Source organism: Crocodylus siamensis, chromosome 1 (assembly GCF_052110815.1).
Source record: "Crocodylus siamensis isolate JL-2025a chromosome 1, ASM5211081v1, whole genome shotgun sequence".
In the NCBI taxonomy this organism is placed as follows: Eukaryota; Metazoa; Chordata; order Crocodylia; family Crocodylidae; genus Crocodylus; species Crocodylus siamensis.
In genome coordinates this window covers 6,679,612-6,705,093 of record NC_143395.1, presented here as the reverse complement: position 1 = coordinate 6,705,093, position 25,482 = coordinate 6,679,612, and the positions used below count along the sequence as shown (strand labels likewise).

At 46.7% G+C, this 25,482-nt stretch overlaps 1 protein-coding gene across 1 annotated transcript; it reads right to left on the bottom strand.

Moving 5' to 3' along the window:
- Positions 1 to 137: 137 nt before the first annotated feature.
- On the bottom strand, positions 138 to 25,482 carry LOC149872529 (cytochrome P450 2K6-like). Its single transcript, XM_090031689.1, has 8 exons — positions 25,463 to 25,482; positions 22,949 to 23,069; positions 18,776 to 18,949; positions 14,153 to 14,165; positions 10,174 to 10,302; positions 8,416 to 8,600; positions 5,665 to 5,806; positions 138 to 325 (listed from the first exon to the last, which is right to left on the bottom strand). Exons 1-8 carry the CDS (start codon positions 25,480 to 25,482, stop codon positions 138 to 140), a joined length of 972 nt encoding a protein of 323 aa, XP_089887815.1.

Here is a 25,482-nt window from a genome sequence, read left to right as displayed (position 1 = left end):
ACATTGGCAAAAAAGGAGCCAGGAAAGAGCTATAACAAAGCACTGATCAAAGTGTACTCAAGGCTGCCTGTATCTCTCTCTATTGGCACAATTATATGGGAGGCCTGAAGATATACATGGATACCAGGTCAGAAGCCCTAAGCCAGAGGCACTACACAGATCTGATGGGGCTTTGGGGGTGTAGTAAACCCAGCTGCAGGGGTGATATCCAGGTCTGAGCTGGAAACACCAGGGGCAGGGTGGAACGTGAACCTCTGGAAGAGTCTTGTGAAGAAGAGGAAAAGCTCCATTTTGGCAAGATTCTCACCAACACAGATCCTCCGACCTGCAAGGAAAGGTATGACAAGTATGAGCATTTCAAAAGCAGCTGTTGATTTAACTGTAAAATGGAACAAATGCTACAGGAGAGTTTCTTGACTCAGTGAAAACCTGTGTTAATTCAGTACAAAGACATCTATTTATGCAATGTCTCAATGGCTAGGGAGCGTGGCATCAAAGAGATTAAGGTGTCTTGCTATGGCTCCGGAAGCATTCATTCAAGTCCTACTCCGGACTCATGATAAAGGTTGTTCCCAGTTTAAGCAGTAAATAGCTATCTGGTCAATTAGGCTGGGTAAGTTAAAGTTGGCTCAATCTGGTGCTGGCCACATCACTCCTTTGTGTGCCACTGACTATAGTGACTGGTGTGCTAAACTGTAGGAGTCAACTGGGGTGTTAGGGTTGGATGGACCTTCCTTCCTTCAAGATACGGATCTCCAACATACAGCCAGATATACAGTCCAGGGAGGTGGGTCATCCAGCACATCATCTTTTTTTCTGAAATTCTCTTTTGAGATTGTTAGACTCTCCCTGAGCTCAATGTCGAAGAAGAGTTGCAGATAACTTCATTCACCTTAACAGTGTAAGACATGATAGCGTTCTCTAGTGAACTAGACCAAGGTTACTTAGATCACCCTCAGTGTATGCCTGGTTTTTGTCTCCATTTTTCTTTCTCTCTTCTCAGCTTCTGCCTCCTCCTTTTGTTTTGTGCTAGCACTGCCCAATAAGCATAGCTTGGCTTTGTTGTAGCCCTCCTGTCTGTCTCTTTCCTATCCCCATCTATTCTGTTCCTTGATAACAGAACCAGGATGAAGAATCAAAAGCTAGAGCTGAAAGTCAAACCAGAATCAGGGGGAACCTGCCCCACCAGGGAATTCATGGTAATGTGAACAAATCTTTATGGAAGGAAGAGCACTGGGATGTCTTGGACATTTTGAGAAATATTCAAGCATGATATAGAAGTGGTGCAAATTGTACCATGTGAGCCCTGGGCTCTGCCTGAGGTGGGGCTGCCCGACAGGAACAGGCATCCCGTGCTCCCCGTCCCTCTGCATCTTTCGGCTCCAGCTCTGGCAGCAAAGCAGCAGTGGTAGCACAGGAGTGTATCCAAGTGAGCAAAGGGCATTTTGGGAAATTTAGTTCTGGAAAATTTCTTCTTTGCTGCTGGGGGAAAATGTCACCGCATGTTTTTGCCTCTGAAAATTGGTGATTTTTTTGGCTCCTTAATATAAGTATCAGCAGCAAAAAAATGTGGTGACCTCTTCCTTCAACAGCAAAGCTCCCAGCTTCTGGGTTGTCGCCCACTGCCAGAGTCTCAAGAGCCAGAGATCTGGAAGGAAGATAAAGGAGAAGGGGTGCTGGAGATGAAGGACTGCCCTGGGTGCAATTCTGGCCAGTTACACCTCAGTTACACCCAGTTGTATTTTTGATAAGAAACAGTCACAAGCAAAGAGTTGTGTGCAGATGAGGACACACTGTACAAGCACAACTGCTGGAATGGAAAAATGTTTGAAAACCCAACAGTAGTGGTGTTATTTACAGGACTTATACCCATATTTGTAACAATGTTACTATTCATCTGTTGCATAATAAAATAAGTGTGGCAAGTGTTAACATCTTATATTTTTGTGTTATCTATAACACAAAATACTACGTCAGATACCATGTCTTTGAAGAAGACAAAGAGTTCCATCTCTTTCAAGAAAAATGGAGACTGGAGGAAGAATGTCTCACATTTGAAAGCTTCTCTAACTTTATCCCAACTACACAGTTGGTAGGCTTGTGCGAAGCAGCTAGTATTCACTTTGGTTTTGGCCAATTTGGGGGACACCAATTCAATTTGGTGATTTGAATCACTGTCCCGAATTGATTTGGCTGAATCTGATTCAGAGATTCAGCTGCTGCCGAATCAGCTGAATCTCTGAATTACACAGGCCCCAATCCCCACCCACTCTCAATGGCTGCCCCACCCAGCCCCAGCTCCTGGCTCTTTGCTGCTGGAGGGGGGCGATCCCCACTGCTCCCCACTGTACCTTATGGCATGGGGGGCTCTGCCATGAGCCCTCCAACCCTTGCCCACTCTCCCAGCCCTGGCCACCCCAGCTCCCAGCCCTTAAAAAAAAACAACAAAAAAGCTCCAACTCACTGGCTCCTGCCAGGTGGGGAGGGCAATCCCCACTGCCCCCCACTGTCTCACGCTGCATGGAGGGCTCTGCCATTAGCCCCCAGAAGCCCCAAGGCTGCTGCAGGAGCCAGTGAGTTCAATTTTGTTTGGGTTTTTTTTAAAGGGCTGGGAGCTGGGGCGGGCGGGTCAGTCATGGCGGGGCTGGGAGAGTGGGTAGGGACCAGGGGGCTCATGGAAGAGCCCCCCATGCAGTGTGGGGCAGCAGAGGGAAGTAGGGATTTCCCCCCTGCCTAGCAACACCTGGTGCATGTGGGCTTTTTTTTAAACAACCAGGAGCTGGGACCAGGTGGGGCAGCCATTGTGGGGAGCTGGGACAGTAAGCGGGCATTGCGGGGTGCTCAGGAGTGCTGCAGGAGCAGGCAGGGGATGGGGCCTGGTGGGGGTCCCTCCATGATTCCTTTCCCCCTCCTCCAGCTTTCCCCCCTCCGCCCCCTGCTTACCAGCATTGAGTCCGGGTCCAGCTCCCTGCTGCAGCAGGCAGGGACTGCCCAAATCACCAAAACTCTCTGCATCTTTTCAAATTGATTCAGAGACCTTTGAATCAATTCAGACCTTTTAATTGATCCCGATTTGATTTGGATTTGGGGATTCGGCCACCGAATTGAGCTGAATCTCCTCCGAATTGAATCAGCACATGAAGCTTTGCACAGCCCTAGCAGTTGGACCAGTAAAAGACAACATCCCAAGCAATCCTTGTCTGTCTAGTAAAATGCAGGATCTTATTAATTCTTTGTGGAAACAAATGGAAACCCTGTGCATTTGGCTTGGCTTGTAAATAAGCAGTGGCTGCTTTTAAAGAGCTCCCCAGGCAGATACATCATGAGTCGTGCCATGGCATGAAGCACAGCAAGTTTATCAAGACGATGTGAAGACAAAGTAAGTAAACTCAAACAGTGGTTATGAAAGCACAAAAAGCAAAAAATAAATCTTCAAAGTCCTGAGAGAGCTCTAGTAGAAATGTGTGATGAAGACAGGGTGCGCCCAGAGAGCTGAAAGCCTGTGAATATATCAGCCTCTCGAGAAACAGTAGCTGACAGAATCTGTGACTTCTCTGATAATTTGCAAAACCAACTCCAGAACAAGGCAAATGCATTTGCTTTTAACTTTGCAGTAGCAATTGATGAAAGCAGAAAGGTTGGTGACATTTCTTTGTGAGCTGTGCTTGTTCCAGATCTGGATCAAGATCTTAATGTCACAGAGGAGTTTGTGCCAGTCAAAGACAACTTCATTGGGGATCATCTTAAACTTCATTCAGGAGAAGACATTTTTAACAGCCTGACCCAAGCTTTGGATAACTTTGGAGTGGATTGGAAAAGGACAGTGAGGGTTGCAACAGATAAGGCTCACTCCATAGCGGGAAGGAAGGCAGGATTGGTGGTGAAAGTCAAATGCAAAGTTCAGAGGAAAATACTGATTTGGAAGCAAGCGGTGACTTGCTTACAGTGGCCATGAGCTTGGTGCTTTTCATTGCTTTCTGGCCAAAGGCCATATGACGAATATTGCAGTAACAATAGTGAATATTATCTGAGCTAGAGCTCTCAGCCTTTGACACTTCAAACAGCTCTTGGAGGAAGCATGGACAGGTTCATGGATTTTACTTCTATGGCTTCATGATTTGAGTTTGATCCCCCTGACTTAAGGGATGGAGCCGAGAGTAGGGTATCTGCCTACGGTGCCCTGCTTAGTAAGAAAGGAAATGAAGTATATTAGAAGTAGGTAGAAGAGAGGACATATGTCCTTCAGAACAGTGATGGTGCAGCTACAGTTTTTATCTTGCTTTGCTTTAACCACATTTGTTTTACTAGCATTTATTTTCTGACAAAATTTACAGGGAAAGGAGGGTTGAATTTCTGAAACTTTTTGTTTCTCAATGAAAAACTTATTTTTCCTGTTTAAATGTTAAACTATTCAGATTGTTGTTGTTATTGTTGTTTCTTTTATTTTTAGCTTTTGACCTGGATGGCATGTGTTTTTCATTCATGTGATCGGTCAGAATATGAATACTTTTTAAACTGAATTTTCAAAATCAAATATTTGACTCGATACAAGAAAATCAGAAAATCAGACTTTCTAACTTAAAAATGTCAACAAATAATCTAATAAAAACTTCAAAAAAGAATAAAAAAGAAACAGTCTATGGTGACAACATAAATCTACTTGTAGAATATCTGTAAATACTACAATCTATTTTGTCCAGCCTCAGTCAAAATCAACATACAATTCCCCGAGAAGATGAGTACAGCAGATCAATGAATGCCCTGTGATTGTGAGAAACTCCACTAAACAAGCAAGCTGCTGTGATTTAGACTATTTTCACCTTTTAAGTTGACTTATTATGTGGCCTCATCAGGTACCCACCAATTGAACCTTGTTCCCATGGAGCCTGAAGCTGGCTGGGACCTGCCTCTGCCCCAAAGAGTTTCAGGGGAGGGGCAGGTCCCAGCCCCCTGCCCCAATCTGCTTGTGGGGTAGCTAGCAGTGAGCTCCCTGGGGCCAGGAATAGTGTCCCCCTTTGGGCTCTGCCTGCAGCTCCTGGGGGCAGGGAGCAATCTCCCAATGCCCACCAGGAGACAACTGTCTCATGGACCTGAGCTCCCTCCCAGGCCCTGGGCTAACACCCAGAGGACCTCTCACTCGCTGCTGCAGGGGGCCGGTGCAGGGCCAGAGGGAGCAGGTGCAGACTGCTGCCAGGAGCAGTAAATTTGCTCCCACATCCCTGCACATGTAAATGCTTGTCCAGGCTGGGTTTACTCTAGAGTAATTTACTCCAGAGTAAATCCACCCCACGGTATTTGCACATGTAGACACACCCAAAGAGCATATGGGAGAGTGCTGCAGCCAGCACCACACTTCTCTGACTCCCCAGCCCAAACAATTAAGTTCCCATTTGTTTGGTTAGATGGGTGGACCTGTAGTATGTGTGGTAGAACACCATAGTAGGGTATGTGCTTGTACTTCTGGGTTTGTAGTAAGCTGCCTTAACCACTCTGTCACTACAGCACCTTACATCAGTGGAGGAATATTAATTCCACAATGGGGAGAACTTATCCACATAAAGGACTGTGAAAGGATATTTGGCTTAAAATGGAAAGAACAACTTTTTTAAAGTTATAAACTACTGCATCTTACCTATCTTTCTCTCTATATAAGATGGAAGGTACCTGCTGCAAAAGGCATGAAGGCCTCCTTCTTCACAAATTTTCCTTCAGAGTCCAGAAAATTCTCAGGATAGAAATCATTTGGCTTCTTCCACTGAGATTTGTCTTGCAGCACAGAGGACAGTAAGGGGATGATGTGGGTTCCCTGGAAATCACATTTGTGGAATTATTACATGGGGGAATAGAGCCCCTTGATTATATTTATGGCAATCAGCGTTACCAAACAAAGACATATTTTTACTGACTCTCTCCAAACTTTTCAATTGGCATGTTTTACATACTGAAAACTCCCCTTCTGCCAGACCTTAAACATGGGCTGGGTTCAAATTTGGCACCTAAAATGAGTGGTTATCAGTAAGGTTTTTTATTGTCAGTAAAAAAAAAAAAAAAAAAAAAAAGATGTTGGGTTGGTAACTGTGGTAACCCGGTTTGAATACAGTAATGGTTTTACACCAGAGGTGGGCAAAATATGGCCTGTGAGCTGGACCCACCCACCAAGCCAGTCTTTCTGTCCTGTGGGGCCCCCTTAAAATTTACAATTATTACCTACCATTGGCTGCCTGTCTAAAAGCCAATGAGGCATCAGAGGCAGGAGCCACTGGCTGCAGGAGGCGCCAGCTGCAGCAGCAAGCAGCTTGGGCTCTGGTTGCTGTGTGATCAACCCAGCCCCAACCTGACCTGCTGGCCTCACCCCACCCTGCCCTGCCCCCAGCAGCTTCTGGAGACCAGAAGCTTCTCCGTAGCAGAGGCTTCTGCCCTGGTGACCCTGTGGCTGTTTCCCAGCCCTCCCTCCAGCTGAGGGTGGGGGGCAGAGCAGCATAGAGGAAACAGGTGGATGGGGGTGGAGACCTCTGGTGAATGCCCCACTCTGTGGGGCTTGTGGGACTCTATGCCTCCATGTTCTGCTCCTGGCTACAGTGACAAGAGCACCATGTGGAGGCATGGAGCCAGCCCAACCCGCTGGTGTGCAGCTACCCACAGCTTGGATGGGCAAGGTATGAGTGTGAGAGAGGGTGGGAAGGTGTGGGCACCCCCCCACACACTACCCCCCATGGTGCACAGCCCCTGCTGCTGGTGGCAGTGGCAGCAGCAGGCAATGGGTGCTTGGGGCACTTGTGGCTCTGCTGCCTGGTGGCATGTGGCTCTGGACAGTACTGCACATGGCAACAGCACATGGCAACAAGAAGCTCAGCCAGGCTGGCCAGCCTGTATCATGCATGGCTCTGTGCGGTTCATGTGCAGCTGCTGGCACTCACGTGCCACCAAGGAAAGCCCCATGCGATGGAGCTGGCTGCCTTCCCCACCATGCTGGGACTCTGCCGGAAGTGATGAGGAGCCCTGCCTCCTGCTTCCATGGTAGTGGCTGGCTCCAATGAGTGGGGCTTCTTTTGGTAGAGCGCAAGTACCAGGAGTTGCACGTGTGACTCATGGAGCCCTGAGCAATAGAGGTGGGTCATCCTGGCTACACTCCTTGTCACCATGTACAGCTCTGGTCAGAGCCACATGCTGCCAGGTGGCAGCACCTGCATGGGCCCCAAGAGCCCTGAGTGTCTACTGCAGCTGCCAGCGGTGGGAGTGGTGCACCATGGAGGGAACATGTCAGGGGTTCCCCCAACCCCCAATCCTCCCTCATACCCCACAAGACCCCACATACCCACCCCCTGGCCCCACAACCCTCCACATATACACCCTCCCGAACTACATCTTATGCCCCACCACACCCAAAATATAAGAGTAATATTTTGTTTTTGACCTATTATGCAGTTACCTACATATACACTACACAAACACAAACTATGACAAATCTTTTTTTTTAATAAGCTTAAAATATGTTATAGTAGGTGTTTGACTTTTAGTATATGATTTGGTTTTTTCTGGTTCAGAAGGCAACCACCTCCTCCCAAAAGGAATACTTATGGGGACAAGAGAAAGGACTTCTGGTGGCAAAGGTCAGAGGTTAGGGGCAGGAGTTCTGGCCCCAAGACGGTGACCAGGGGATGGGGTTCCTGTCAAGGGGCAGGGCTATCCATGCAGCCCTCAACAGTTTACCAAAACTCATTAAGCAGACCTGCAGCTGAAATAATTGCCCACCCATGCTTTGCACTGTGCTGCCCTACCCCAGGGGTCAACTACTTATCCCATAGGCTGATACACCTAGACTGCACCCCACACTATGCTGCTCCCTAGCGCACCCTGTAGCTTAATCCTTGATGCCTCTTCTTCCCCTGTCTTGGAATAGACCCCAAGGAAATACTGTTTGCCTATTTGCAACTTAGCGGTGTTACAAGAAGACAAGACACAGCTGCAGTGGGAGCACCTGGCTGGATGGGACATGAGGGAGCTACTGAAAGCCTTGAAAAGACCTCCAGGCAGGGTGCTGTGCTTCCACTCAGACACTAGGTGGCATTGCTGTGCTCTGTTTGCCCTTCAACACTGTTTCCATCTTCTTCCCAGGGACAGAGCTTCAATCAAGTTCTAGTTGCTTTGTTCTTTATGGATGACTCTTTTTTAAAAAATGTTTATTGACAGGTGTTTCTAGCATTTTTAAAAATGGAGTAGCTGTAAATGTACAGACAGTGGGCAACCTGGATGGTAACAGGTAATGAAAAGTGCTGCAATAGATACTGATGAAATTGCAAATACTGTGGTGGTTTTTCAATCTAGTTTGATTTAATAGCAACCAAATCAGAAAGGAGTATAAAGGGGAAATGTTAAAAACAAAACAGAAGGAAGGCAGTGTTGCAAGCAGATTACCTTTGGAATGAAGTAGCCTTTGAGAGTGACATCCACTGTAGTCATACGGGGCACACCCATTGGTAGGATATTAGCAAATCTCTGAATTTCATGGACAACTGCATCTGTGTAGGGCATTTTAGTTTGGTGTTCGATGCGTGGTAGATTTGATCCTAGAATGCTCTTAATCTCGCTCTGGACTTTTTCTGTAAAACAAGATATAAAAATAAAAAAGGAGAGCAGCACTCACTGATTCCTGAGAACTGTTTTATGTTTCCAATATGAAATACACAGAATTACAAGTTATAATGATACAATAAGCTTTCAGAAATTTCTCTTTCCTGAAATAATGGTATACCTCCAATATTGGACCTTATTACATTTGCTCAGGACTATCGAAGCCAAATGGAGAGTTTCTGAAAAAACACATGTAACCTACTCACTTTATTAATATACTACATAATAACATTCAGTAATTAAGTATGAGTAAGACAGAGAGACTTTTATGGTATTTTATATTATACAAAGTAATATTATTATTATAGTACTCTATAATATGCAGTTCTGTCAAAATCAGAATGGTTTGCAAACTGTAGTTGATGTAAAACTGTATTTTAGAACAAAATCAGGAAAAAATTGATAGACACCATTTCAATCTTACGGTTTTTATGTTAACATTATGTTATTTTGCATTTTTCCTTATTATCATGAAACACAGAAAAATCTAAATTTAAATTATATATTTTGTTTGGTTGAAAAGATAAACCCCAATTACTAATTATTTTAATAAGAATCTATTTTACTGGAAATAGTAATGCTTTTGTAGCAGTACTTTTCCAATTTTTTGATTGAAATATCATTTTGTCTGAGTGTTTGTAATGCTTAGTACTCTCTGGTAATATGGTGTTGCATTCACATACAAATTTAAAAATAATTGTTTTGATTTTGTTTTGTTTTGATAAATGTTTTGATCATCCCTATTCCCCCCCTCTAATTTTATTTCATGGAGGATTTTGAAAATGTGATGTTGGGTCTGACATGGAAAGGAAGTCTTTTATTGAATGGTTCCAATTCTATGTGAAATGAATCTTCTTTCATCTGGTTCTACTTTAGGCCTTCTTGCCACTTATAAACAATGACTAAAAATGCACTCTCTTGCCATGAACAGGAAGTAATATTTTTATGCATGATAAATGTAAGCAAGGCAGGAAAATGTCTTGATTAGGGGCAGAGTGGGAAACAGTTAAAGTTATAGTTCAGGAGTTTCAGGTTTTCAGTCTTGGGATCAGGCCACTGGATCAGCCAACTGTATAATTATTAAAATAAAGGAGGCTTAGAATATTGTGACCTGCGCTGAGAGATTTTAATTCAAACGTGCTTGGCTTCCTTTGTGGGGACGGTTCCTGTCTCGACCTCCTGTGCCGGTTTCACCTGCAAATTTCTGGTGCAAGATGAAAACATTTGCATTGAGAAGAACACAACATCTCCAGATTTCCAAAAATGTACTAGATATCTGAATTTAGATTCAAGAAATTAGAAAATATAAGACAATGTTAAGCACATATAAATAGAAGCTTGTATTTTCTAACATTAGCTTATATATTTTATATAACATCAACTTATAAGCATTTATGTATGAGCCTATGGGGAACTGTTCAGCTCTCTAGACAGCCTGGCTAGCTTAGCTCAGGCTGTAGCAGTTCATACCTTAGATTAGGGACCTCTAATCCCACCTGATGTATGCAGACCACAATAACTAATCCTACAAAAAATACTTACTCTGAATGTGGGGATACTTTATCATTAGCAGAAAGGCCCAGCGCAGCGTGTTGGAAGTGGTTTCTGTGCCAGCAAAAAACAAATCACTTACAAGGGTTTTTAGATTCTCATTGTGGAAAAAACCATTGTGTCACTTTTTTCCTGGAAGAGAGGATGATGTGGGGGGAATAAAGATTAAACCTCAAAGGTCTCCCATTGGAAGTTGAACTAAGAAACATTTATTAAATAAAGTCTATAGTATAAGTGTGTGATAGAGAACCAAGAAGGCTTTGTGCCCCAGAAAATACACTTTTATTTGGTCTACTCAAGCGCAGCTGGCAAAGCTCTGAGCATCCTGATCTTAGTCTAGTTAAATACATATGCACGCGCTTTGCTTTAACATATGTTCTCACTAATGGCAAGAGACTTTGCATCAATGGGACTTCCTTTGTGTTTAAAGTTAACTATGTTCTTAAGTGTCTTGTATCAGGGTTTACAAGGGCACCTTTGTTTTCTCTCTCTAAGCCTGACAAGCCTAGTTCTACAGGCATAGGAAACCAGAATGATAGCCAGGAAAGAATTAGGCCCAGGGCCTGGTGACCATCACCTGTTCCGTTCCCTGCTGCCTAGTGATGTCAATAGCCATGATTTCATCTACCTATTTCTTGCACAATGCCAAGAAGGGGCTGGGCACTGCAGACTGTTATCTGCATTGAGGTTTCTAAGCTAGCATGGAGGACAAGGGAGGTAAAAGATTGTGAACTATGTTATCCTCCTCTCAGAGAGAATTAGAAGTCCAAATCCAGGCTACACAAAGGCACCACTCCTTCATATGGTGTTCAAGCTAAACCTAGAGGTTGGTGTCTAAGTCAGACTTTCTCACAAAAGGGGGTTGAGAGGATGTGGTATTGCAGTGGATTCCTGCCTGTTAATCTTTTGGTGAGTGCATTGGCCTGGACTGTGAGAGAGAGGCTCACATCCTTCCTCTATCAACATATACTTGAACATACATCTCCCACTCCATAAAAGAGCAACTTAACCACCAGGCTGTTGTGTACTCTGGAGGGGGCTGTTCTTACTCCTTCCTGTTGAATCTGAATTGCTCCCTGTCTCTGGTCTCAAAATCCTCAGGGGCTAAAAACCACCTTCCAAGTCAGTTTTTATATTACCTTCCCACTCTGTTGAAACTGCATAAAATACATAAACGTTCACTGGAACAGGGAAGGAAACAATATTCTCCCCGCATCTAGGTGAGCGCCTTATTCACTGAGGGACAGAGTCTCACTTTCTCTTCCTCTCTATCTTTCCCTTCTTTTCTTTGTCTCTGGCCCAGTGAGCATTTAGGTATTTTACAAAAGCAAGAGGACCTTCAGATGAAGAGACTGTAGGAACCCGATCTTAGATTTCATAGATTTCATAGACATCAGGGCTGGAAGGGACCTCGGGAGATCATCGAGTCCAGCCCCCTGCACAAAGGGCAGGAAGTCAGCTGGGGTCATAGGATCCCAGCAAGATAAGCATCCAATTTACTCTTGAAGGTGTTCAATGTAGGTGCTTGAACCACCCCCGATGGCAGACTGTTCCAGACCATGGGGGCTCAGACAGTAAAGAAATTCTTCCTTATGTCCGGCCTGAAACGGTCTTGCAGGAGTTTGTGACCGTTTGACCTTGTCATCCCTTGGGGTGCTCTGGTGAACAAACGTTCCCCCAGATCCTGGTGGTCACCCCTGATAAACTTATAGGTGGCCATCAGATCACCCCTGAGCCTACGCTTTTCCAGGCTAAAGAGCCCCATGGCTCTCAGCCTGTCATCGTAAGATCTGTTTTCCTGACCTCTGATCATGCGCGTGGCTCTCCTCTGCACTCTCTCAAGTTTCTCCACATCCTTTTTGAATTGTGGAGCCCAAAACTGGACGCACTACTCCAGCTGTGGCCTCACCAAGGCCGAGTACAAGGGGAGAATGACGTCCCGGGATTTGCTCGAGAAGCATCTATGGATGCATGCCAGCATTTTGGTCGCTTTACTAGCCGCAGCATCGCATTGCAGGCTCATGTTCATCTTGTGGTCAGTGGTGACCCCCAAGTCTCTTTCTTCTGTAGTGCTATCCAACGTAGCACTGCCGAGCCTATAAGGATGCTGCAGGTTTTTCCTCCCAAGGTGGAGAACCTTGCATTTTTCGGTGTTAAACACCATCAGGTTCTCATCCGCCCATTTGCTGAGCTTGTCCAGGTCAGCCTGGATCACCCGCCTATCTTCTGGCGTGGATGCTTTGTCCCAAAGTTTGGTGTCATCGGCGAACTTGGCCAGTCCACTCCTGACTCCAATGTCCACATCATTAATGAAAATGTTGAACAGTATGGGTCCAAGGACAGAGCTGTGAGGGACCCCACTGGTCACAGGGCACCACGATGAGTGACTGCCATCAATTACAACCCTCTGGGTCCAACCACGGAGCCAATTTCCCAGCCAGCGGGAATATCTTGTATTGTTTAGGGCTAGGGACAGACATTACACATACATCAGTTTAAGTGATCAGAAACTGGTTTAAACCTGTAACAGAACAGAAATTCAGTGCACAGAAATCACTGTGCCCTAGCATTGTGATGGAGATGCCATAAAAGGATCTAAATACCATATTTTATCACTTGTAACAAAAATGGCTGAAACTGGTTTGAAATAAACTTGGTTGAATGTAGTTATCAGACTTAACTAATTAGGGTCAAACTGGTTTATGTAATGTCTGTCCCAGACCCCCTCCTGGTTTAACTTAAACCAGAGTCCCCCAGCATCCCAGATACTTCGCAGTTCTGGGCTGTGCTGTCTGTTCCAGAGCAGGGCTGACCCTGCTCCTCTGCTCCCTGGCTGGAGATCCGGCAGAGAATTCAGGCACAGCAGCATCTGCCTGGCTTCCTCCTGCCCACCCATCCCTGCTCAAGCAGGGATTCTCCCCTCCCCTCTCCCACAGCGCGGATCATGGCCAGCATGTGGTATGCTAGCTACTGCTGAGAGGTGTCTGTGTAAGGCAGACAGGAAAAGGCAGACAGGACAGTATCTGCTTAGGGCTTTTTGGAGCTAATCAAAAGGTTGGTTGGTAATGTCCCTCTGCTCCTTTCTTGGAAAAAGTTGTTTAAGAAGAGCTTGAATTAATGAGAGAGCCTTTTTTTCATTTTTATTTTTTGATGGGGTGCTCAATGCTTTGCTATCAACTCCCTGTTGGCTTCCGCACTGGTCAGGAGCAGTGGGGGGTTGGGGGTTGGAACCCCACCCCAATCAGAGCCTGCTGCTGGTGCCTGGCCACACCATCCTCAGGTCAGCACTGTGGAAAGGAGGGAGGGCTCCTCTAGTAGCCCATGGCTTCTAGCCTAAGACACTGCAGGCATGTTCCTGGATTTCTTCAGTTCAGAGGGAGTGTCTGTGCAGTTGCAAACTGGTTCAGCCTAGCCAGGTTAGACTAACCTGCAAAGATTGAATCAATTCAGGCTCAGGATTTTTGAATGTCTGTCCCTAGCCTAACAGTTAGGGTATGCTGTTAAGAAATCAGGAATGCTTGTTCAAGTCCCTTCAGACAGATGAAGAATGTGAAACCACATCTCATGCATCCCCTGTCAATCCTCTCATTAGACTATGGGGAAAAGGCCTCTCGTACCACTTCAACTGGTTAATTTTTTGTGAAGTTTTAATGAGTGGGTGCATTCTATGAATGCCTGCTCACTCAGCCCCTGCAGGTGAGATGGGTGGAGGAATACCTGATCTGTCCACTCCAACAGCAGAAGGCAGGACAGAGTAGAGGAATAAGGAGTATAAGATTTTATAAAAAACAGCTTGCCTAGAAGGAGAACATCTAGTAGCCATTTAGGTGATTAGGGAATGTTACAATACATCTAGAATTCAGTTTTTAGCAGTTGACTAACATCTCTGAATGGCCATGATGGCAAGCCCTTTTTGAGTTTCTCCAAAAACACACCCACAGAGATGAATCATTGCTTCCCTCAAATCCATCCTTGAAACTCTCCTTTTATTGTTATGTCTACAAAAAAATGTGGGCACATCAGGCAGTTGATAGGCTAAGCATCTTGCAGATTATGGTTGTCACAGGGCAATGAGAATGACAGAGTGGAGACCTCTTTTCCACAGGCAGAGCAGCAGTGGGAAAACCTGGTGGTTCCAAGGAAACAGCCCCAAAAGTCCTGTGACCCAGAAAAACTTACCTGGCACAGACATGGTGGCAAGAAGTGGGGAACCTTAGGTGAACTCACCCACATGGTTCATTGCCACTTATCAGTGAGCCTGGGGGGTGGGGCATGGGATGACATCATTAATCAACAACAGCAGTCAGCTTCAAAAGCCAGCTGCTGGGAACAGCCTGGAGGAAGCTGTATGCTCCTGGCTGGCACACTCGGCTGTACCTGAAGCCAGGTAAAGTCCCAAAGAGGAGCCTGCCTCCATCAGGAGTGACACCAGGCACTGGACAAGGGAAGGACTAATATGACAACAACATGCTGGGACACATGAGTAGGGAGGAGAGACCTCTATCTCCCTGATTCTTCTTTTCAGTTTTGTTGTTGTTGTTGTGATTTTTGTATTACTCCTGGAGCCAGAGACTGAGGCCATGTTTAGTGATAGTACTCCCAGGGCTGGGGGACCAGGAACCTCAGGGGGACTCTGGGGAAGAAGATTGGCTCAGCCAGACTCGCTTGCCTGTCTGACCTAAGAAATATGGCTGTAAGGAGGAAGATTGTTCTCCTGCTTCCACTGAGCATTTTACAGGCAGAACACTGTAGGAAGATTGGATGACTTGTGACCAGTGTGCATCCAGATGCTGTATTTACTAAAATCCATTAGAGAACCGATCAAGGTGATGACCCACACACTGGTGTTCAAGAGATCTCAAACTATCATGTGTACGCCCCCTACCACTCAAACTATCAAGTGTATGCCCCCTACCACGCTCTGAGGGCGTACTGAAGGAGATAGATGCACAGGTGGTATTCTCTTCTGTCCTACCAGTGAGCGGATGTGGAAGACGGCATGAGATGTGCATCACAGAGACCAACTGGCAGCTTCAGGAATGATGTCTTGAGGCGGGCTTTGGCTTCCTTGACAACGACCTGCACATCACGATGAGAGACATGGTCGGATGGGATGGGCTCCACTTTTCCCCTAAAGGTAAACGTGTGTTCTCTTCCGGGTTGGTGGATCTCCTCTGGTGGGCTTTAAACTAGGTTCATCAGGGGAAGGGGAAGATGAGGGTGGAGGAAGCCTTGGACTGCTAAACCAAGCAGCATCCACAAACCAAGTACATTCTAGCCTAGACTGATGAGCAGAACATATACCCAGGTAAGCAACAGGGGCCAGGGCAATGCTGAGATTAGGGGGTGACACTGATCAGGCCGCAGCTAGAGTACTGCATCCAGTTCTGGGCACCGCATTGCAAGAGGGATGTGGACAACATGGAGAGGGTCCAGAGGAGGCCACTCATATGATCAAGGGCAGGAGGACAGGCCCTATGAGGAGAGGCTATGGGACCTGAACTTGTTCAGCCTCCATAAAAGAAGGCTGAGGGGGATCTAGTGGCCTGTTACAAACTAGTCAGAGGGGACCAGTAGGCACTGGGGGAGCCCCTGTTCCCCCGAGCACTACCAGGAGTGACCAGGAATAACGGTCACAAGCTGGCAGAGGATAGGTTTAAGTTAGATATCAGGAGGCGCTACTTCACTGTCAGGGCGGCTAGGATCTGGAACCAACTTCCAAGCAAAGTGGTGCTGGCTCTTACCTTGGGGGTCTTTAAGACAAGGCTAGGCAATCACCTTGCTGGGGTCATTTGACCCCAATACTCTTTCCTGCCATAGTAGGGGGTCAGACTTGATGATCTGCTCAGGTCCCTTCTGACCCTATTAACTATGAAACTGTGAAACTATGAAACCACCACTCTCTGGATGTGACCCTCCAGCCAGTTAGTGACACAACTGACTGTGTAGGAGTCAACGCCACACTCCCCTAGTTTTTTAATGAGAGACAGTGTCAAAGGCCTTTCTAAAGTCCAGAAATATTACATCCACTGCTACACCTGCATCTAAGGATTTTGGACCTGGTCATGGAAGGCCACCAGGTTGGTCTGACAGGCCCTGTTTCTAATGAACCCGTGTTTTATAGATTTCATAGATTTCATAGACATCAGGGCTGGAAGGGACCTCGGGAGATCATCGAGTCCAGCCCCCTGCCCAAAGGGCAGGAAGTCAGCTGGGGTCATAGGATCCCAGCAAGATAAGCATCCAATTTACTCTTGAAGGTGTTCAGTGTAGGTGCTTGAACCACCTCCGCTGGCAGACTGTTCCAGACCTTGGGGGCTCAGACAGTAAAGAAATTCTTCCTTATGTCCAGCCTGAAATGGTCTTGCAGGAGTTTGTGACCGTTCGACCTCGTCATCCCTTGGGGCGCTCTGGTGAACAGATGTTCCCCCAGATCCTGGTGGTTACCCCTGATAAACTTATAGGTGGCCATCAGATCACCCCTGAGCCTGCACTTTTCCAGGCTAAAGAGTCCCATAGCTCTCAGCCTGTCATCGTAAGATCTGTTTTCCTGACCTCTGATCATGCGTGTGGCTCTCCTCTGGACTCTCTCCAGCTTCTCCACATCCTTTTTGAATTGTGCAGCCCAAAACTGGACGCACTACTCCAGCTGCGGCCTCACCAAGGCCGAGTACAAGGGGAGAATGACGTCCCGGGATTTGCTCGAGAAGCATCTATGGACGCACGCCAGCATTTTGGTCGCTTTACTAGCCGCAGCATCGCATTGCAGGCTCATGTTCATCTTGTGGTAAATGATGACCCCCAACTCTCTTTCTTCTGTAGTGCTAACCAACGTAGCACTGCCAAGCCTATTAGGATGCTGCAGGTTTTTCCTCCCAAGGTGGAGAACCTTGCATTTTTCAGTGTTAAACACCATGAGGTTCTCGTCCGCCCATTTGCTGAGCTTGTCCAGGTCAGCCTGGATCACCCGCCTATCTTCTGGTGTGGATGCTTTGCCCCAAAGTTTGGTGTCATCGGCGAACTTGGCCAGTCCACTCCTGACTCCAATGTCCACATCATTAATGAAGATGTTGAACAGTATGGGTCCCAGGACAGAACCTTGAGAGACCCCACTGGTCACAGGGCACCATGATGAGTGACTGCCATCAATCACAACCCTCTGGGTCCGACCACGAAGCCAATTTCCCAGCCAGCGGATCGTGGTGGAGCCAAGGCCACAACTGGCCAGTTTGGCCAAGAGGTGATCATGGGATACCAGATCAAAAGCTTTTCTGAAGTCAAGCTATATGACATCAATCTCTTCTCCCTTGTCCAGGTGATAGGTCACCTGGTCATAGAAGGAAATGAGTTTGGTCAAACAAGACCACCCGCAACAAACCCGTGCTGGCTGTCCCTTAGAATGTGTTGTTGCCCCTGAGCATAATCTCCTCTGCTGGCCCCTTGTGGACATACACCAGAATAATTCTCTCAAAAAGCTTGCCCAGGATCGAGGTAAGACTAACTGGCCTATAGTTTTCCAGGTCCTCCTTCCTCCCTTTTTTGAAAATGGGAACCACAATGGCTCTTTTCCAGTCCTCTGGCACCACACCAGAGCACCATGAGTGCTCATTAAGGCGTGCCAGGGGTCCCACAATGACCTCTACAATTCCCTCAGCACTCTGGGGTGGAGATCGTCAGGACCAGCTGATTTAATCTTTTTGTGCAGTGCCATGACTAAGGTTCATGAGTGTAACAAAAGTAACAGAAAAATATTGCAGCTAGTCCAACTGATCACAAGAAACCAAGAGACTTAGAACTCCAAGTCTTTCGAGATTGATCCATCAAGTAACATTTTTGGATGGGCATTTTTCAAATAAGATGAAATACATCATTTGTCATTTGTCAAATAAGTTGAAATAACATCATCATCAGCAGCATTATCATTATTATTATAATTATTCATAAAATTGCAATTGTCTTGTAGATAATCTGCTAACAAGAGAAATTGGTCCAACTTCAAGGAGAATTTCACATGTGGGTCTTGAGCCACTGAAGTCAGGGGGGAAATGTATTAACCCATGCAGATCTCATTGCAAGATTGTGCTGTAATTTCTCAAGTATATGAATCATATTGTTGCGATCTGAATTTCATTTAGGTCCTTTATTTTAGATAACTGGAAAAACTCTATGAAGATAGTTTACGGGATCATATATCTTTCATGCCAACAGCCTGCATTTCATACACTGACACCTGTTATCTCCTAAAACAAAGGCAATTGCAAGACGCAGGTGGGCAGAGATTATTGATTTAAAGATTTCTATGTCTCTGAAAAAGGTAACCAGGAATTATCTGAGACAGCCTGCACAGTCACTGGGAACTTGGCAGAGAGAAAGTCTAAATGTATTCTTGTAACTTGAACAACACATGGAACCCTAATTTTGGAGAAATTCCTTGATTCAAAAAGGGCTAAGAGCCATGGGCTATTTGAATAACTTGGCAAATTTCTTAAGGTATCTATTTTACCAAAGTCAGACTTCCATGCAGATATGTTTTTAGCTGCAAGATATGAGAAGGAAACATGCAAGTCTGAAGAAATTGTAGAGACTCCATTACCTCTTGCTGTTTTACAAGGAAAGTGTCAATGAAACTTTGCTGGTCATTTCTGTCTAGTTTTTTGGGGTGTTTCACAAAAGTCTCTTCTATAAAAGCATGAAATTCATCTCTGTTTCGAAAAGCAATCTTGTAATTCTTCAGGAGAAATCCAAGGGCTGGAAATATATTATAGACCTAAAAAATAAGAGAAGTCTGAGAAAGGAAATATAAATACTGAGAACAGATAAGTGGGTAACATGAATGAAAGGTGTGAAAAAAAAGAGTAAAGAAAGTGAATCATTTTATGCCTTTGTTTTATTCAATATACTCTGTGGATCAGCTGAAGGCAGAAGACATGGTAGGCAGGACTTGCAGACTAACCTGTTCAGGGTCAGAAACATTCCTAGGTGTCAGCCTACTTCATCAGATGCTATGAACAGACTAACTGTTAACTGAGGCAGAGGAAGTTGTTCCTGGAGGTGTGAATAGCTCACAAACCGTCATGCCTCATAAGCTGAACCTGACATATCTGGAAGGCACAGGAAGGAAGCAATAATTCCATAGTTACTCTGAACCCCAATTCTTCTACCTCTATATATCAACAAGGAAAATTATGTTTAGCATGATTTGAATAAGTTACATGCATGTGAAATTGGGCTAATTTTGGAATAGTATAAACAGGGAGCATCATTAATGTGCTGTAGTTACTGCTCATTAGGTATAGCATTTGGGTAACTAATTACTAAATCAATGTGCAGTAACTGGCGCTACTGTGCAGTAGCACCAGCTCACGGGTTTTTATAGACATTAACTGTGCAGTAGCTTAATACTACTGTACCTTATTAGCACCGGTTTTGCCTGGCATGCTACTGCATTGTGTTATTAGATTTCATAGACTTCCTAGACATTAGGGCTGAAAGGGACCTCGGAAGATTATCAAATCCAGTCACCTGCTCCAGGGGCAGGAAGAAGCAAAATGAGGGAATGAAGGTACCACACACCCAACATGGGGCTTGAACCCATGACCCTGAGATTAAATCTCATGTGCTACCAACTGAGCTAGCTGGGCCTACTTAGCTTATGCTACTGCACAGTTAGCATCTCATGTAGACACACCCACAGATTGTTCTTGCTCCCTTTGGGGTGGAATCTGAACTGCACAGCTGGGTACCCTGGGACTTTTCAACCCCATAGCTGAATAGATTTCAAGAATGCCACTCCATCCCCTCACTTCTGCAGTGCATGCCATGAGTCCTTAAAATGCAGCAATGTAGGTACCCTTGAGTAGCTGTAAATGCTTATCAATACTCACAAAGGGACAAAGAGCCTGAGAGTGGTCTGGGGGATGTGCACAGGGATCTCATGAGGTAGCTCTGTTGCTCTATTCCAGTTTTTTGTGTAGAGTGATGGGCAGGAGTGAGTAGCTGGAGCATGCTTTAAGCTCCATGTCAAAGAAGTGGGGTTTATATGCCCTAGCATTGTGATGGCAATGCCATAAAAGGATCAAAATACCATATTTTATCACTTATAACATGCCCCTGCATAAAACATGCTTGGTAACCTGGGACATGCTTGGTAATCTGGTGGTCACACCAGATGACAAAGCTAACCTCCTTAACAGATTCTTTGCTTCCATTTTTCTGAGCAGGCACTGGGATCCCGGACGGACCTGGGGAGGTGCAGCCAGGACCAGGGTCAGTGAGAACCTAGTCAGGGAACTTCTGGTGGGACTAGAAATGTTCAAATCAGCAGGCCCTGATGATCTTCACCCCAGAATGCTGAGGGAATTGGCAGAGGTCATTGCAGGACCCCTGCCACAGCTTTACAAGCACTCGTCCTGCTCTGGAGAGGTGCCAGAGGACTGGAAAAGGGTCAATGTGGTCCCTATTTTCAAAAAAGGGAGGAAAGAGGACCCGGGAAACTATAGGCCCATTAGTTTTATTTCAGTCCTGGGAAAGCTCTTTGAGAAAATTATCCAGGAGCACATCTGCAAGGGACCAGCAAGGGAGGTTATGCTTAGGGTCGACCAATATGGGTTCATTAGAGGCAGGTCCTGTCAGACCAATTTGGTTGCCTTCTATGACTACGTCACAAAATCTTTGGGTGCAGGTGTCGTGGTGGACATAGTCTTTCTGGACTTTAGGAAGGCCTTTGACACTGTCTCTCACTCCATCCTCATGAAAAAATGAGGCGACTGTGGTGTTGATGCCTACACAGTCAGATGGGTCACAAAGTGGCTGGAGGGCTGCACCCAGAGAGTGGTGGTAGATGGGTCATTTTTGACCAGGAGGGATGTGGGCAGTGGGGTCCCCCAGGGCTTGGTCCTTGGGCCTGCACTGTTCAGCATCTTCATCAGCAACTTGGACGAGGGGGTGAAAAGCACCTTGTTCAAATTCGCAGATGACACTAAGATGTGAGGAGAAGTGGGCATGCTAGAAGAGAGGGATAGGCTACAACTAGATCTGGACAGGTTACAAGGGTGGGTGGATGAGAATAGGATGTGTTTCAATATGGACAAGTGCAAGGTATTGCACCCAGGGAGGAAGAACCAGCAGCACATCTACAGGCTGGGGAACTCCCTCCTTGTCAGCACAGAGGCAAAAAAGGAGCTTGGAGTCACTATTGATTCCAAGATGAACATGGGCCGCCAATGTGGGGATGCAGTCAGGAAGGCCAACCGCACCTTGGCATGCATCCACAGATGCATCACGAGCAGATCCAAGGAGGTGATCCTCCCCCTCTATGTGGCACTGGTCAGGCTGCAGCTGGAGTACTGCATCCAGTTCTGGGCACTGCACTTCAGGAGGGATGTGGATAGCATCAAGATGGTCCAGAGGAGGCCACTCGCATGGTCAGGGGGCAGCAGGGCAGGCCCTACAAGGAGAGGCTATGGGACCTAAACCTGTTCAGCCTCCACAAGAGAAGGCTGAGAGGGGATCTGGTGGCCATCTGTAAACTTGCCAAGGGGGACCATCAGGCAATGGGAGAGTCCTTGTTCCCTCAAGCACTACTGGGAGTAAAAAGGTATAACGGCCATAACTTGACTGAGAGTAGATTCAGGCTAGACATCAGGAGGCACTACTTCACAGTCAGGGTGGCTAGGAGCTGGAAACAACTTCCAAAAGAAGTGGTGCTTGCCCCTACCCTGGAGATCTTTGAAAGAAGGCTAGATAATCACCTAGCTGGGGTCATTTGACCCAGCATTCTTTCCTGCCCATGGCAGGGGTTCGGACTGGATGATCCATTAATACAACTCAGAATGCTATTGGCTTCTTTTTGTACCAAGAGCACATTGTTGACTTACATTCAGCCTATGGTCCATTCTAACCCCCAGGTCCTTCTCTGCAATAATACAGCCTAGTCAATCACTTACCAGTCTGCATTTTTGCATGCGATTTTCTATCCCAAGTGTAGCATGCTTCACTTGCTATTGCTGAATTGAAACTGCTTGACTGTAAACCATTCTGGCTCCTAGCCCACCCTTGGGACTGCCTGTAACTTCACTTAACTTGCTGTTATTCATAAATTTGTTAAATGTGCATTTAATCCCATTGTGCAAATCAGTAAACAATACTGGACCCCTGGGGGCCCCCACTCAATATCTTCTTCTAATGAAACCTTGAGTCATTGATGGTTCCTTGTTGAGCATAATGGCCAACCAGTTTTGTATCCCCTTTGTAGTACTTTCTATATATCCTTAGTTTGTTAATGGGAATGGTATGGGAGATAGTGTCAAAGCGCTTGTTAAGTCAAGGTGTATCACATCCATGGTCCTTCCTCCATCCACAGTGCCCATCACCTTATCACAGAAGGCAATTTGGGTGGTCAGGCATACTTTGTTCATGGTAAATTCACGCTAGCTGCCCTACTTATCTGTCCTGCTCATTTTGTTCATCTTGAGGAAAACTTTTTAGGTAGCAAGGTCTGGCTGATTGATCTGTATTTCCCAGGGTCCTTTTTTTCCTCTTATGTAGAGATGGACACTATATTTGCTCTTTTCCAATAACTTGGGACCTCACCCAATATCTATGAATTGCTCTGGCACCCTTAATGTGGCACCCTTAAGGTACAGCCAGCTGTTATCCTCTGATGTAATGAACTGCTTCTGCTTAGAAGGAAAGATGTAATATTTTGCACAGGCCATACAACAACTTCTATGACTTTAAACAGTGCGTAGTAAAATACTTAAAATACCACAATTGAGGGACTTCCAGCAATGGTGATGTTTTCATTGATCAAATTTAGGAGTCTAATGAATCGGGTGTCTTCATAGTCAAACCCTGCCCAGAATTGGAAGCAGTACTCCAGCTGCGGCCTGACCAGTGCCGCATAGAGGGGGAGGATCACCTCCTTGGACCTGCTAGAGATGCATCTGTGGATGCATGACAAGGTGCAGTTGGCCTTCCTGACTGCCTCTCCACACTGTCGGCCCATGTTCATCTTGGAGTCAATGATGACCCCCAGATCCCTTTCTGCCTCCGTGCTGATAAGAGGGGAGTTCCCCAACCTGTAGGTATGGTGCCGGTTGTTCCTCCCCAGGTGCATCACCTTGCACTTGCCTGTGTTGAAACCCATCCTATTCTCATCCACCCACCCCTGTAACCTGTCTAGGTCTGATTGTAGCCTGTTGCATCATTCCAATGTGCCCACGTTCCCCCACATCTTAGTGTCATCAGCAAATTTGAACAGGGTGCTTTTTACCCCCTCGTCCAAATCACTGATGAAGATGTTGAACAACGCGGGCCCGAGCACCGAGCCCTGGGGAACCCCACTGCCCACGTCCTTCCAGGTTGAGAAGGACCCATCCAATACCACCCTCTGGGTGCGGCCCTCCAGCCACTTAGCGACCCATTTGACTGTGTGGGTGTCTACACCACAGCCCCCCAGTTTCTTAATGAGAACAGGGTGAGAGACAGTGTCAAAAGCCTTCCGGAAGTCCAGGAAGATTATATCCACTGCTACCCCTGTGTCTAATGATCTGGTGATCTGATCGTAAAAGGCCACCAGGTTGGTCTGACAGGACCTGCCACTGATGAACTCACGTTGGTTGCCCCTAAGCATGCAGTCCCCTGCTGGCCCCTCCTGGATGTGTGCCAGCATAATTTTCTCGAACAGCTTGCCTAGGATCGAGGTGAGACTAACCAGCCTATAGTTTCCTGGGTCCTCCTTCCTGCCTTTTTTGAAGATGGGGACCACGTTGGGCCTCTTCCAGTCCTCCGGTACCTCACCAGAGCACCACAAGTGCTCATAAAGTTTTGCCAGGGGACTTGCAATGACCCCGGCCAGTTCCTTTAGAACTCTAGGGTGGAGAACATCCGGGCCGGCTGAGTTGAATACGTCCAAGCCCTCCAGAAGCTCCCTAACTAAATCCTCGCTAACCCATGGTCCAGGTGTGCCTCCCCCGGGGTCTGAGGGGGGCCCAGCAGGGAGGTGGCTGTTCTGGTCCCTACTTAGGATGATGGAGGCAAAGAAATCGTTAAATATGTTAGCTTTGCCGTCTGCTGTGACGACCAAGTTTCCCATGGCGTCCTGCAAGGGCCCCACATTACGCGGGACCTTCTTTTTACCCCCTACATATTTAAAAAAAGACTTCTTATTGTCCTTAATCTGGGAAGCTAGTCCCAGTTCCATCTCTGCCTTGGCCTTCCTAACTGCCCCCCTACATCCCTGAGCAACTACAGAATAGTCCTCCCTGGTGATGACCCCTTCTTTCCATTGGGTATAAGCCTCCTTTTTAGCAAGGAGACATTCCTGGATGCTTTTGGTGAGCCACGGAGGCTTGTGTGCTCTCCTGCTCCCTTTGATCCTCGTTGGGATTACCTTCCTTTGAGCTTGGAGGATCGTCTCCTTAAGGAGCGACCATTCTCCTTGGACACCTGGCTCCCCTCGCCCCCGGGACCTCAGCACTTCCCCAACTATCCTCCTTAGCTCATTGAAGTCTGCCCTCCTAAAATCTAGGGCCGCTGCCTTACTGCATGCTTTTGCCACCTTGCGCTGGATGGTGAATTCCAGCAGGCGATGATCGCTGTCGCCCAGGTGGTCGAGCACCCACAGCCCCCTCACCAGGTCATCACCCGTGGCCAGCACTAGGTCCAACAAGGCATCCCCCCTGGTGGGGCTGTGCACCTCCTGGGTTAGATGGAGGTCCTGCACTCTGGCCTAGAACCTACGTGAGCGGTCAGACCTGGCTGACTGCTCTTCCCAGCAGATGTCCGGGAAATTCAGGTCCCCCATGACAACCACATCCTTAGCCTTCACTACCTCTGTGAGCTGACCCAAGAATTCCTGGTCAAGCTCTTCACCCTGGCTGGGAGGTCTGTAGTAGACTCCCACCGTTAAGTCCCTTTCCCCTCGACTGCCTTGTACTCTAACCCAAAGCACTTCAGAGTGCCCCTCCCCTGGCTCCTTGCTAATTAACGAGGATGTGTATTCCTCCTTAATATAGAGCGCCACGCCCCCACCCCTCTTTCCTATCCTGTCCCTCCTGTACAGCCTATAGCCCTTGACATTGACCGCCCAATCATGCGTTTCATCCCACCATGTTTCCGTAATCCCCACTATGTCCGGGCTGGTGTCAGCCAGTAGGAGGGTGAGTTCCTCCTGCTTGTTGCCCATACTACGAGCATTTGTGTAGAGGCATTTGAGGCCTCCTGTGGGTGTGTGTACTGACCTCCTAGTCCCAGCGTTACCCTGGCCCCTATCTCTTACCTTTTGATTGCTTCAATCAT

Bases quoted from the DNA above. Each gene is read 5' to 3' on its own strand.
- LOC149872529 (XM_090031689.1), bottom strand. From the start codon at position 25,482: ATGATTGAAGCAATCAAAAG. The intron at 18,950-22,948 runs GTATTTTAAGTA...CTTATTTTTTAG, and splicing joins CTGGAAGTCCCTCAATTGTG to GTCTATAATATATTTCCAGC. The intron at 5,807-8,415 runs GTAATCTGCTTG...TGTGATTTCCAG, and splicing joins AAGGCTACTTCATTCCAAAG to GGAACCCACATCATCCCCTT.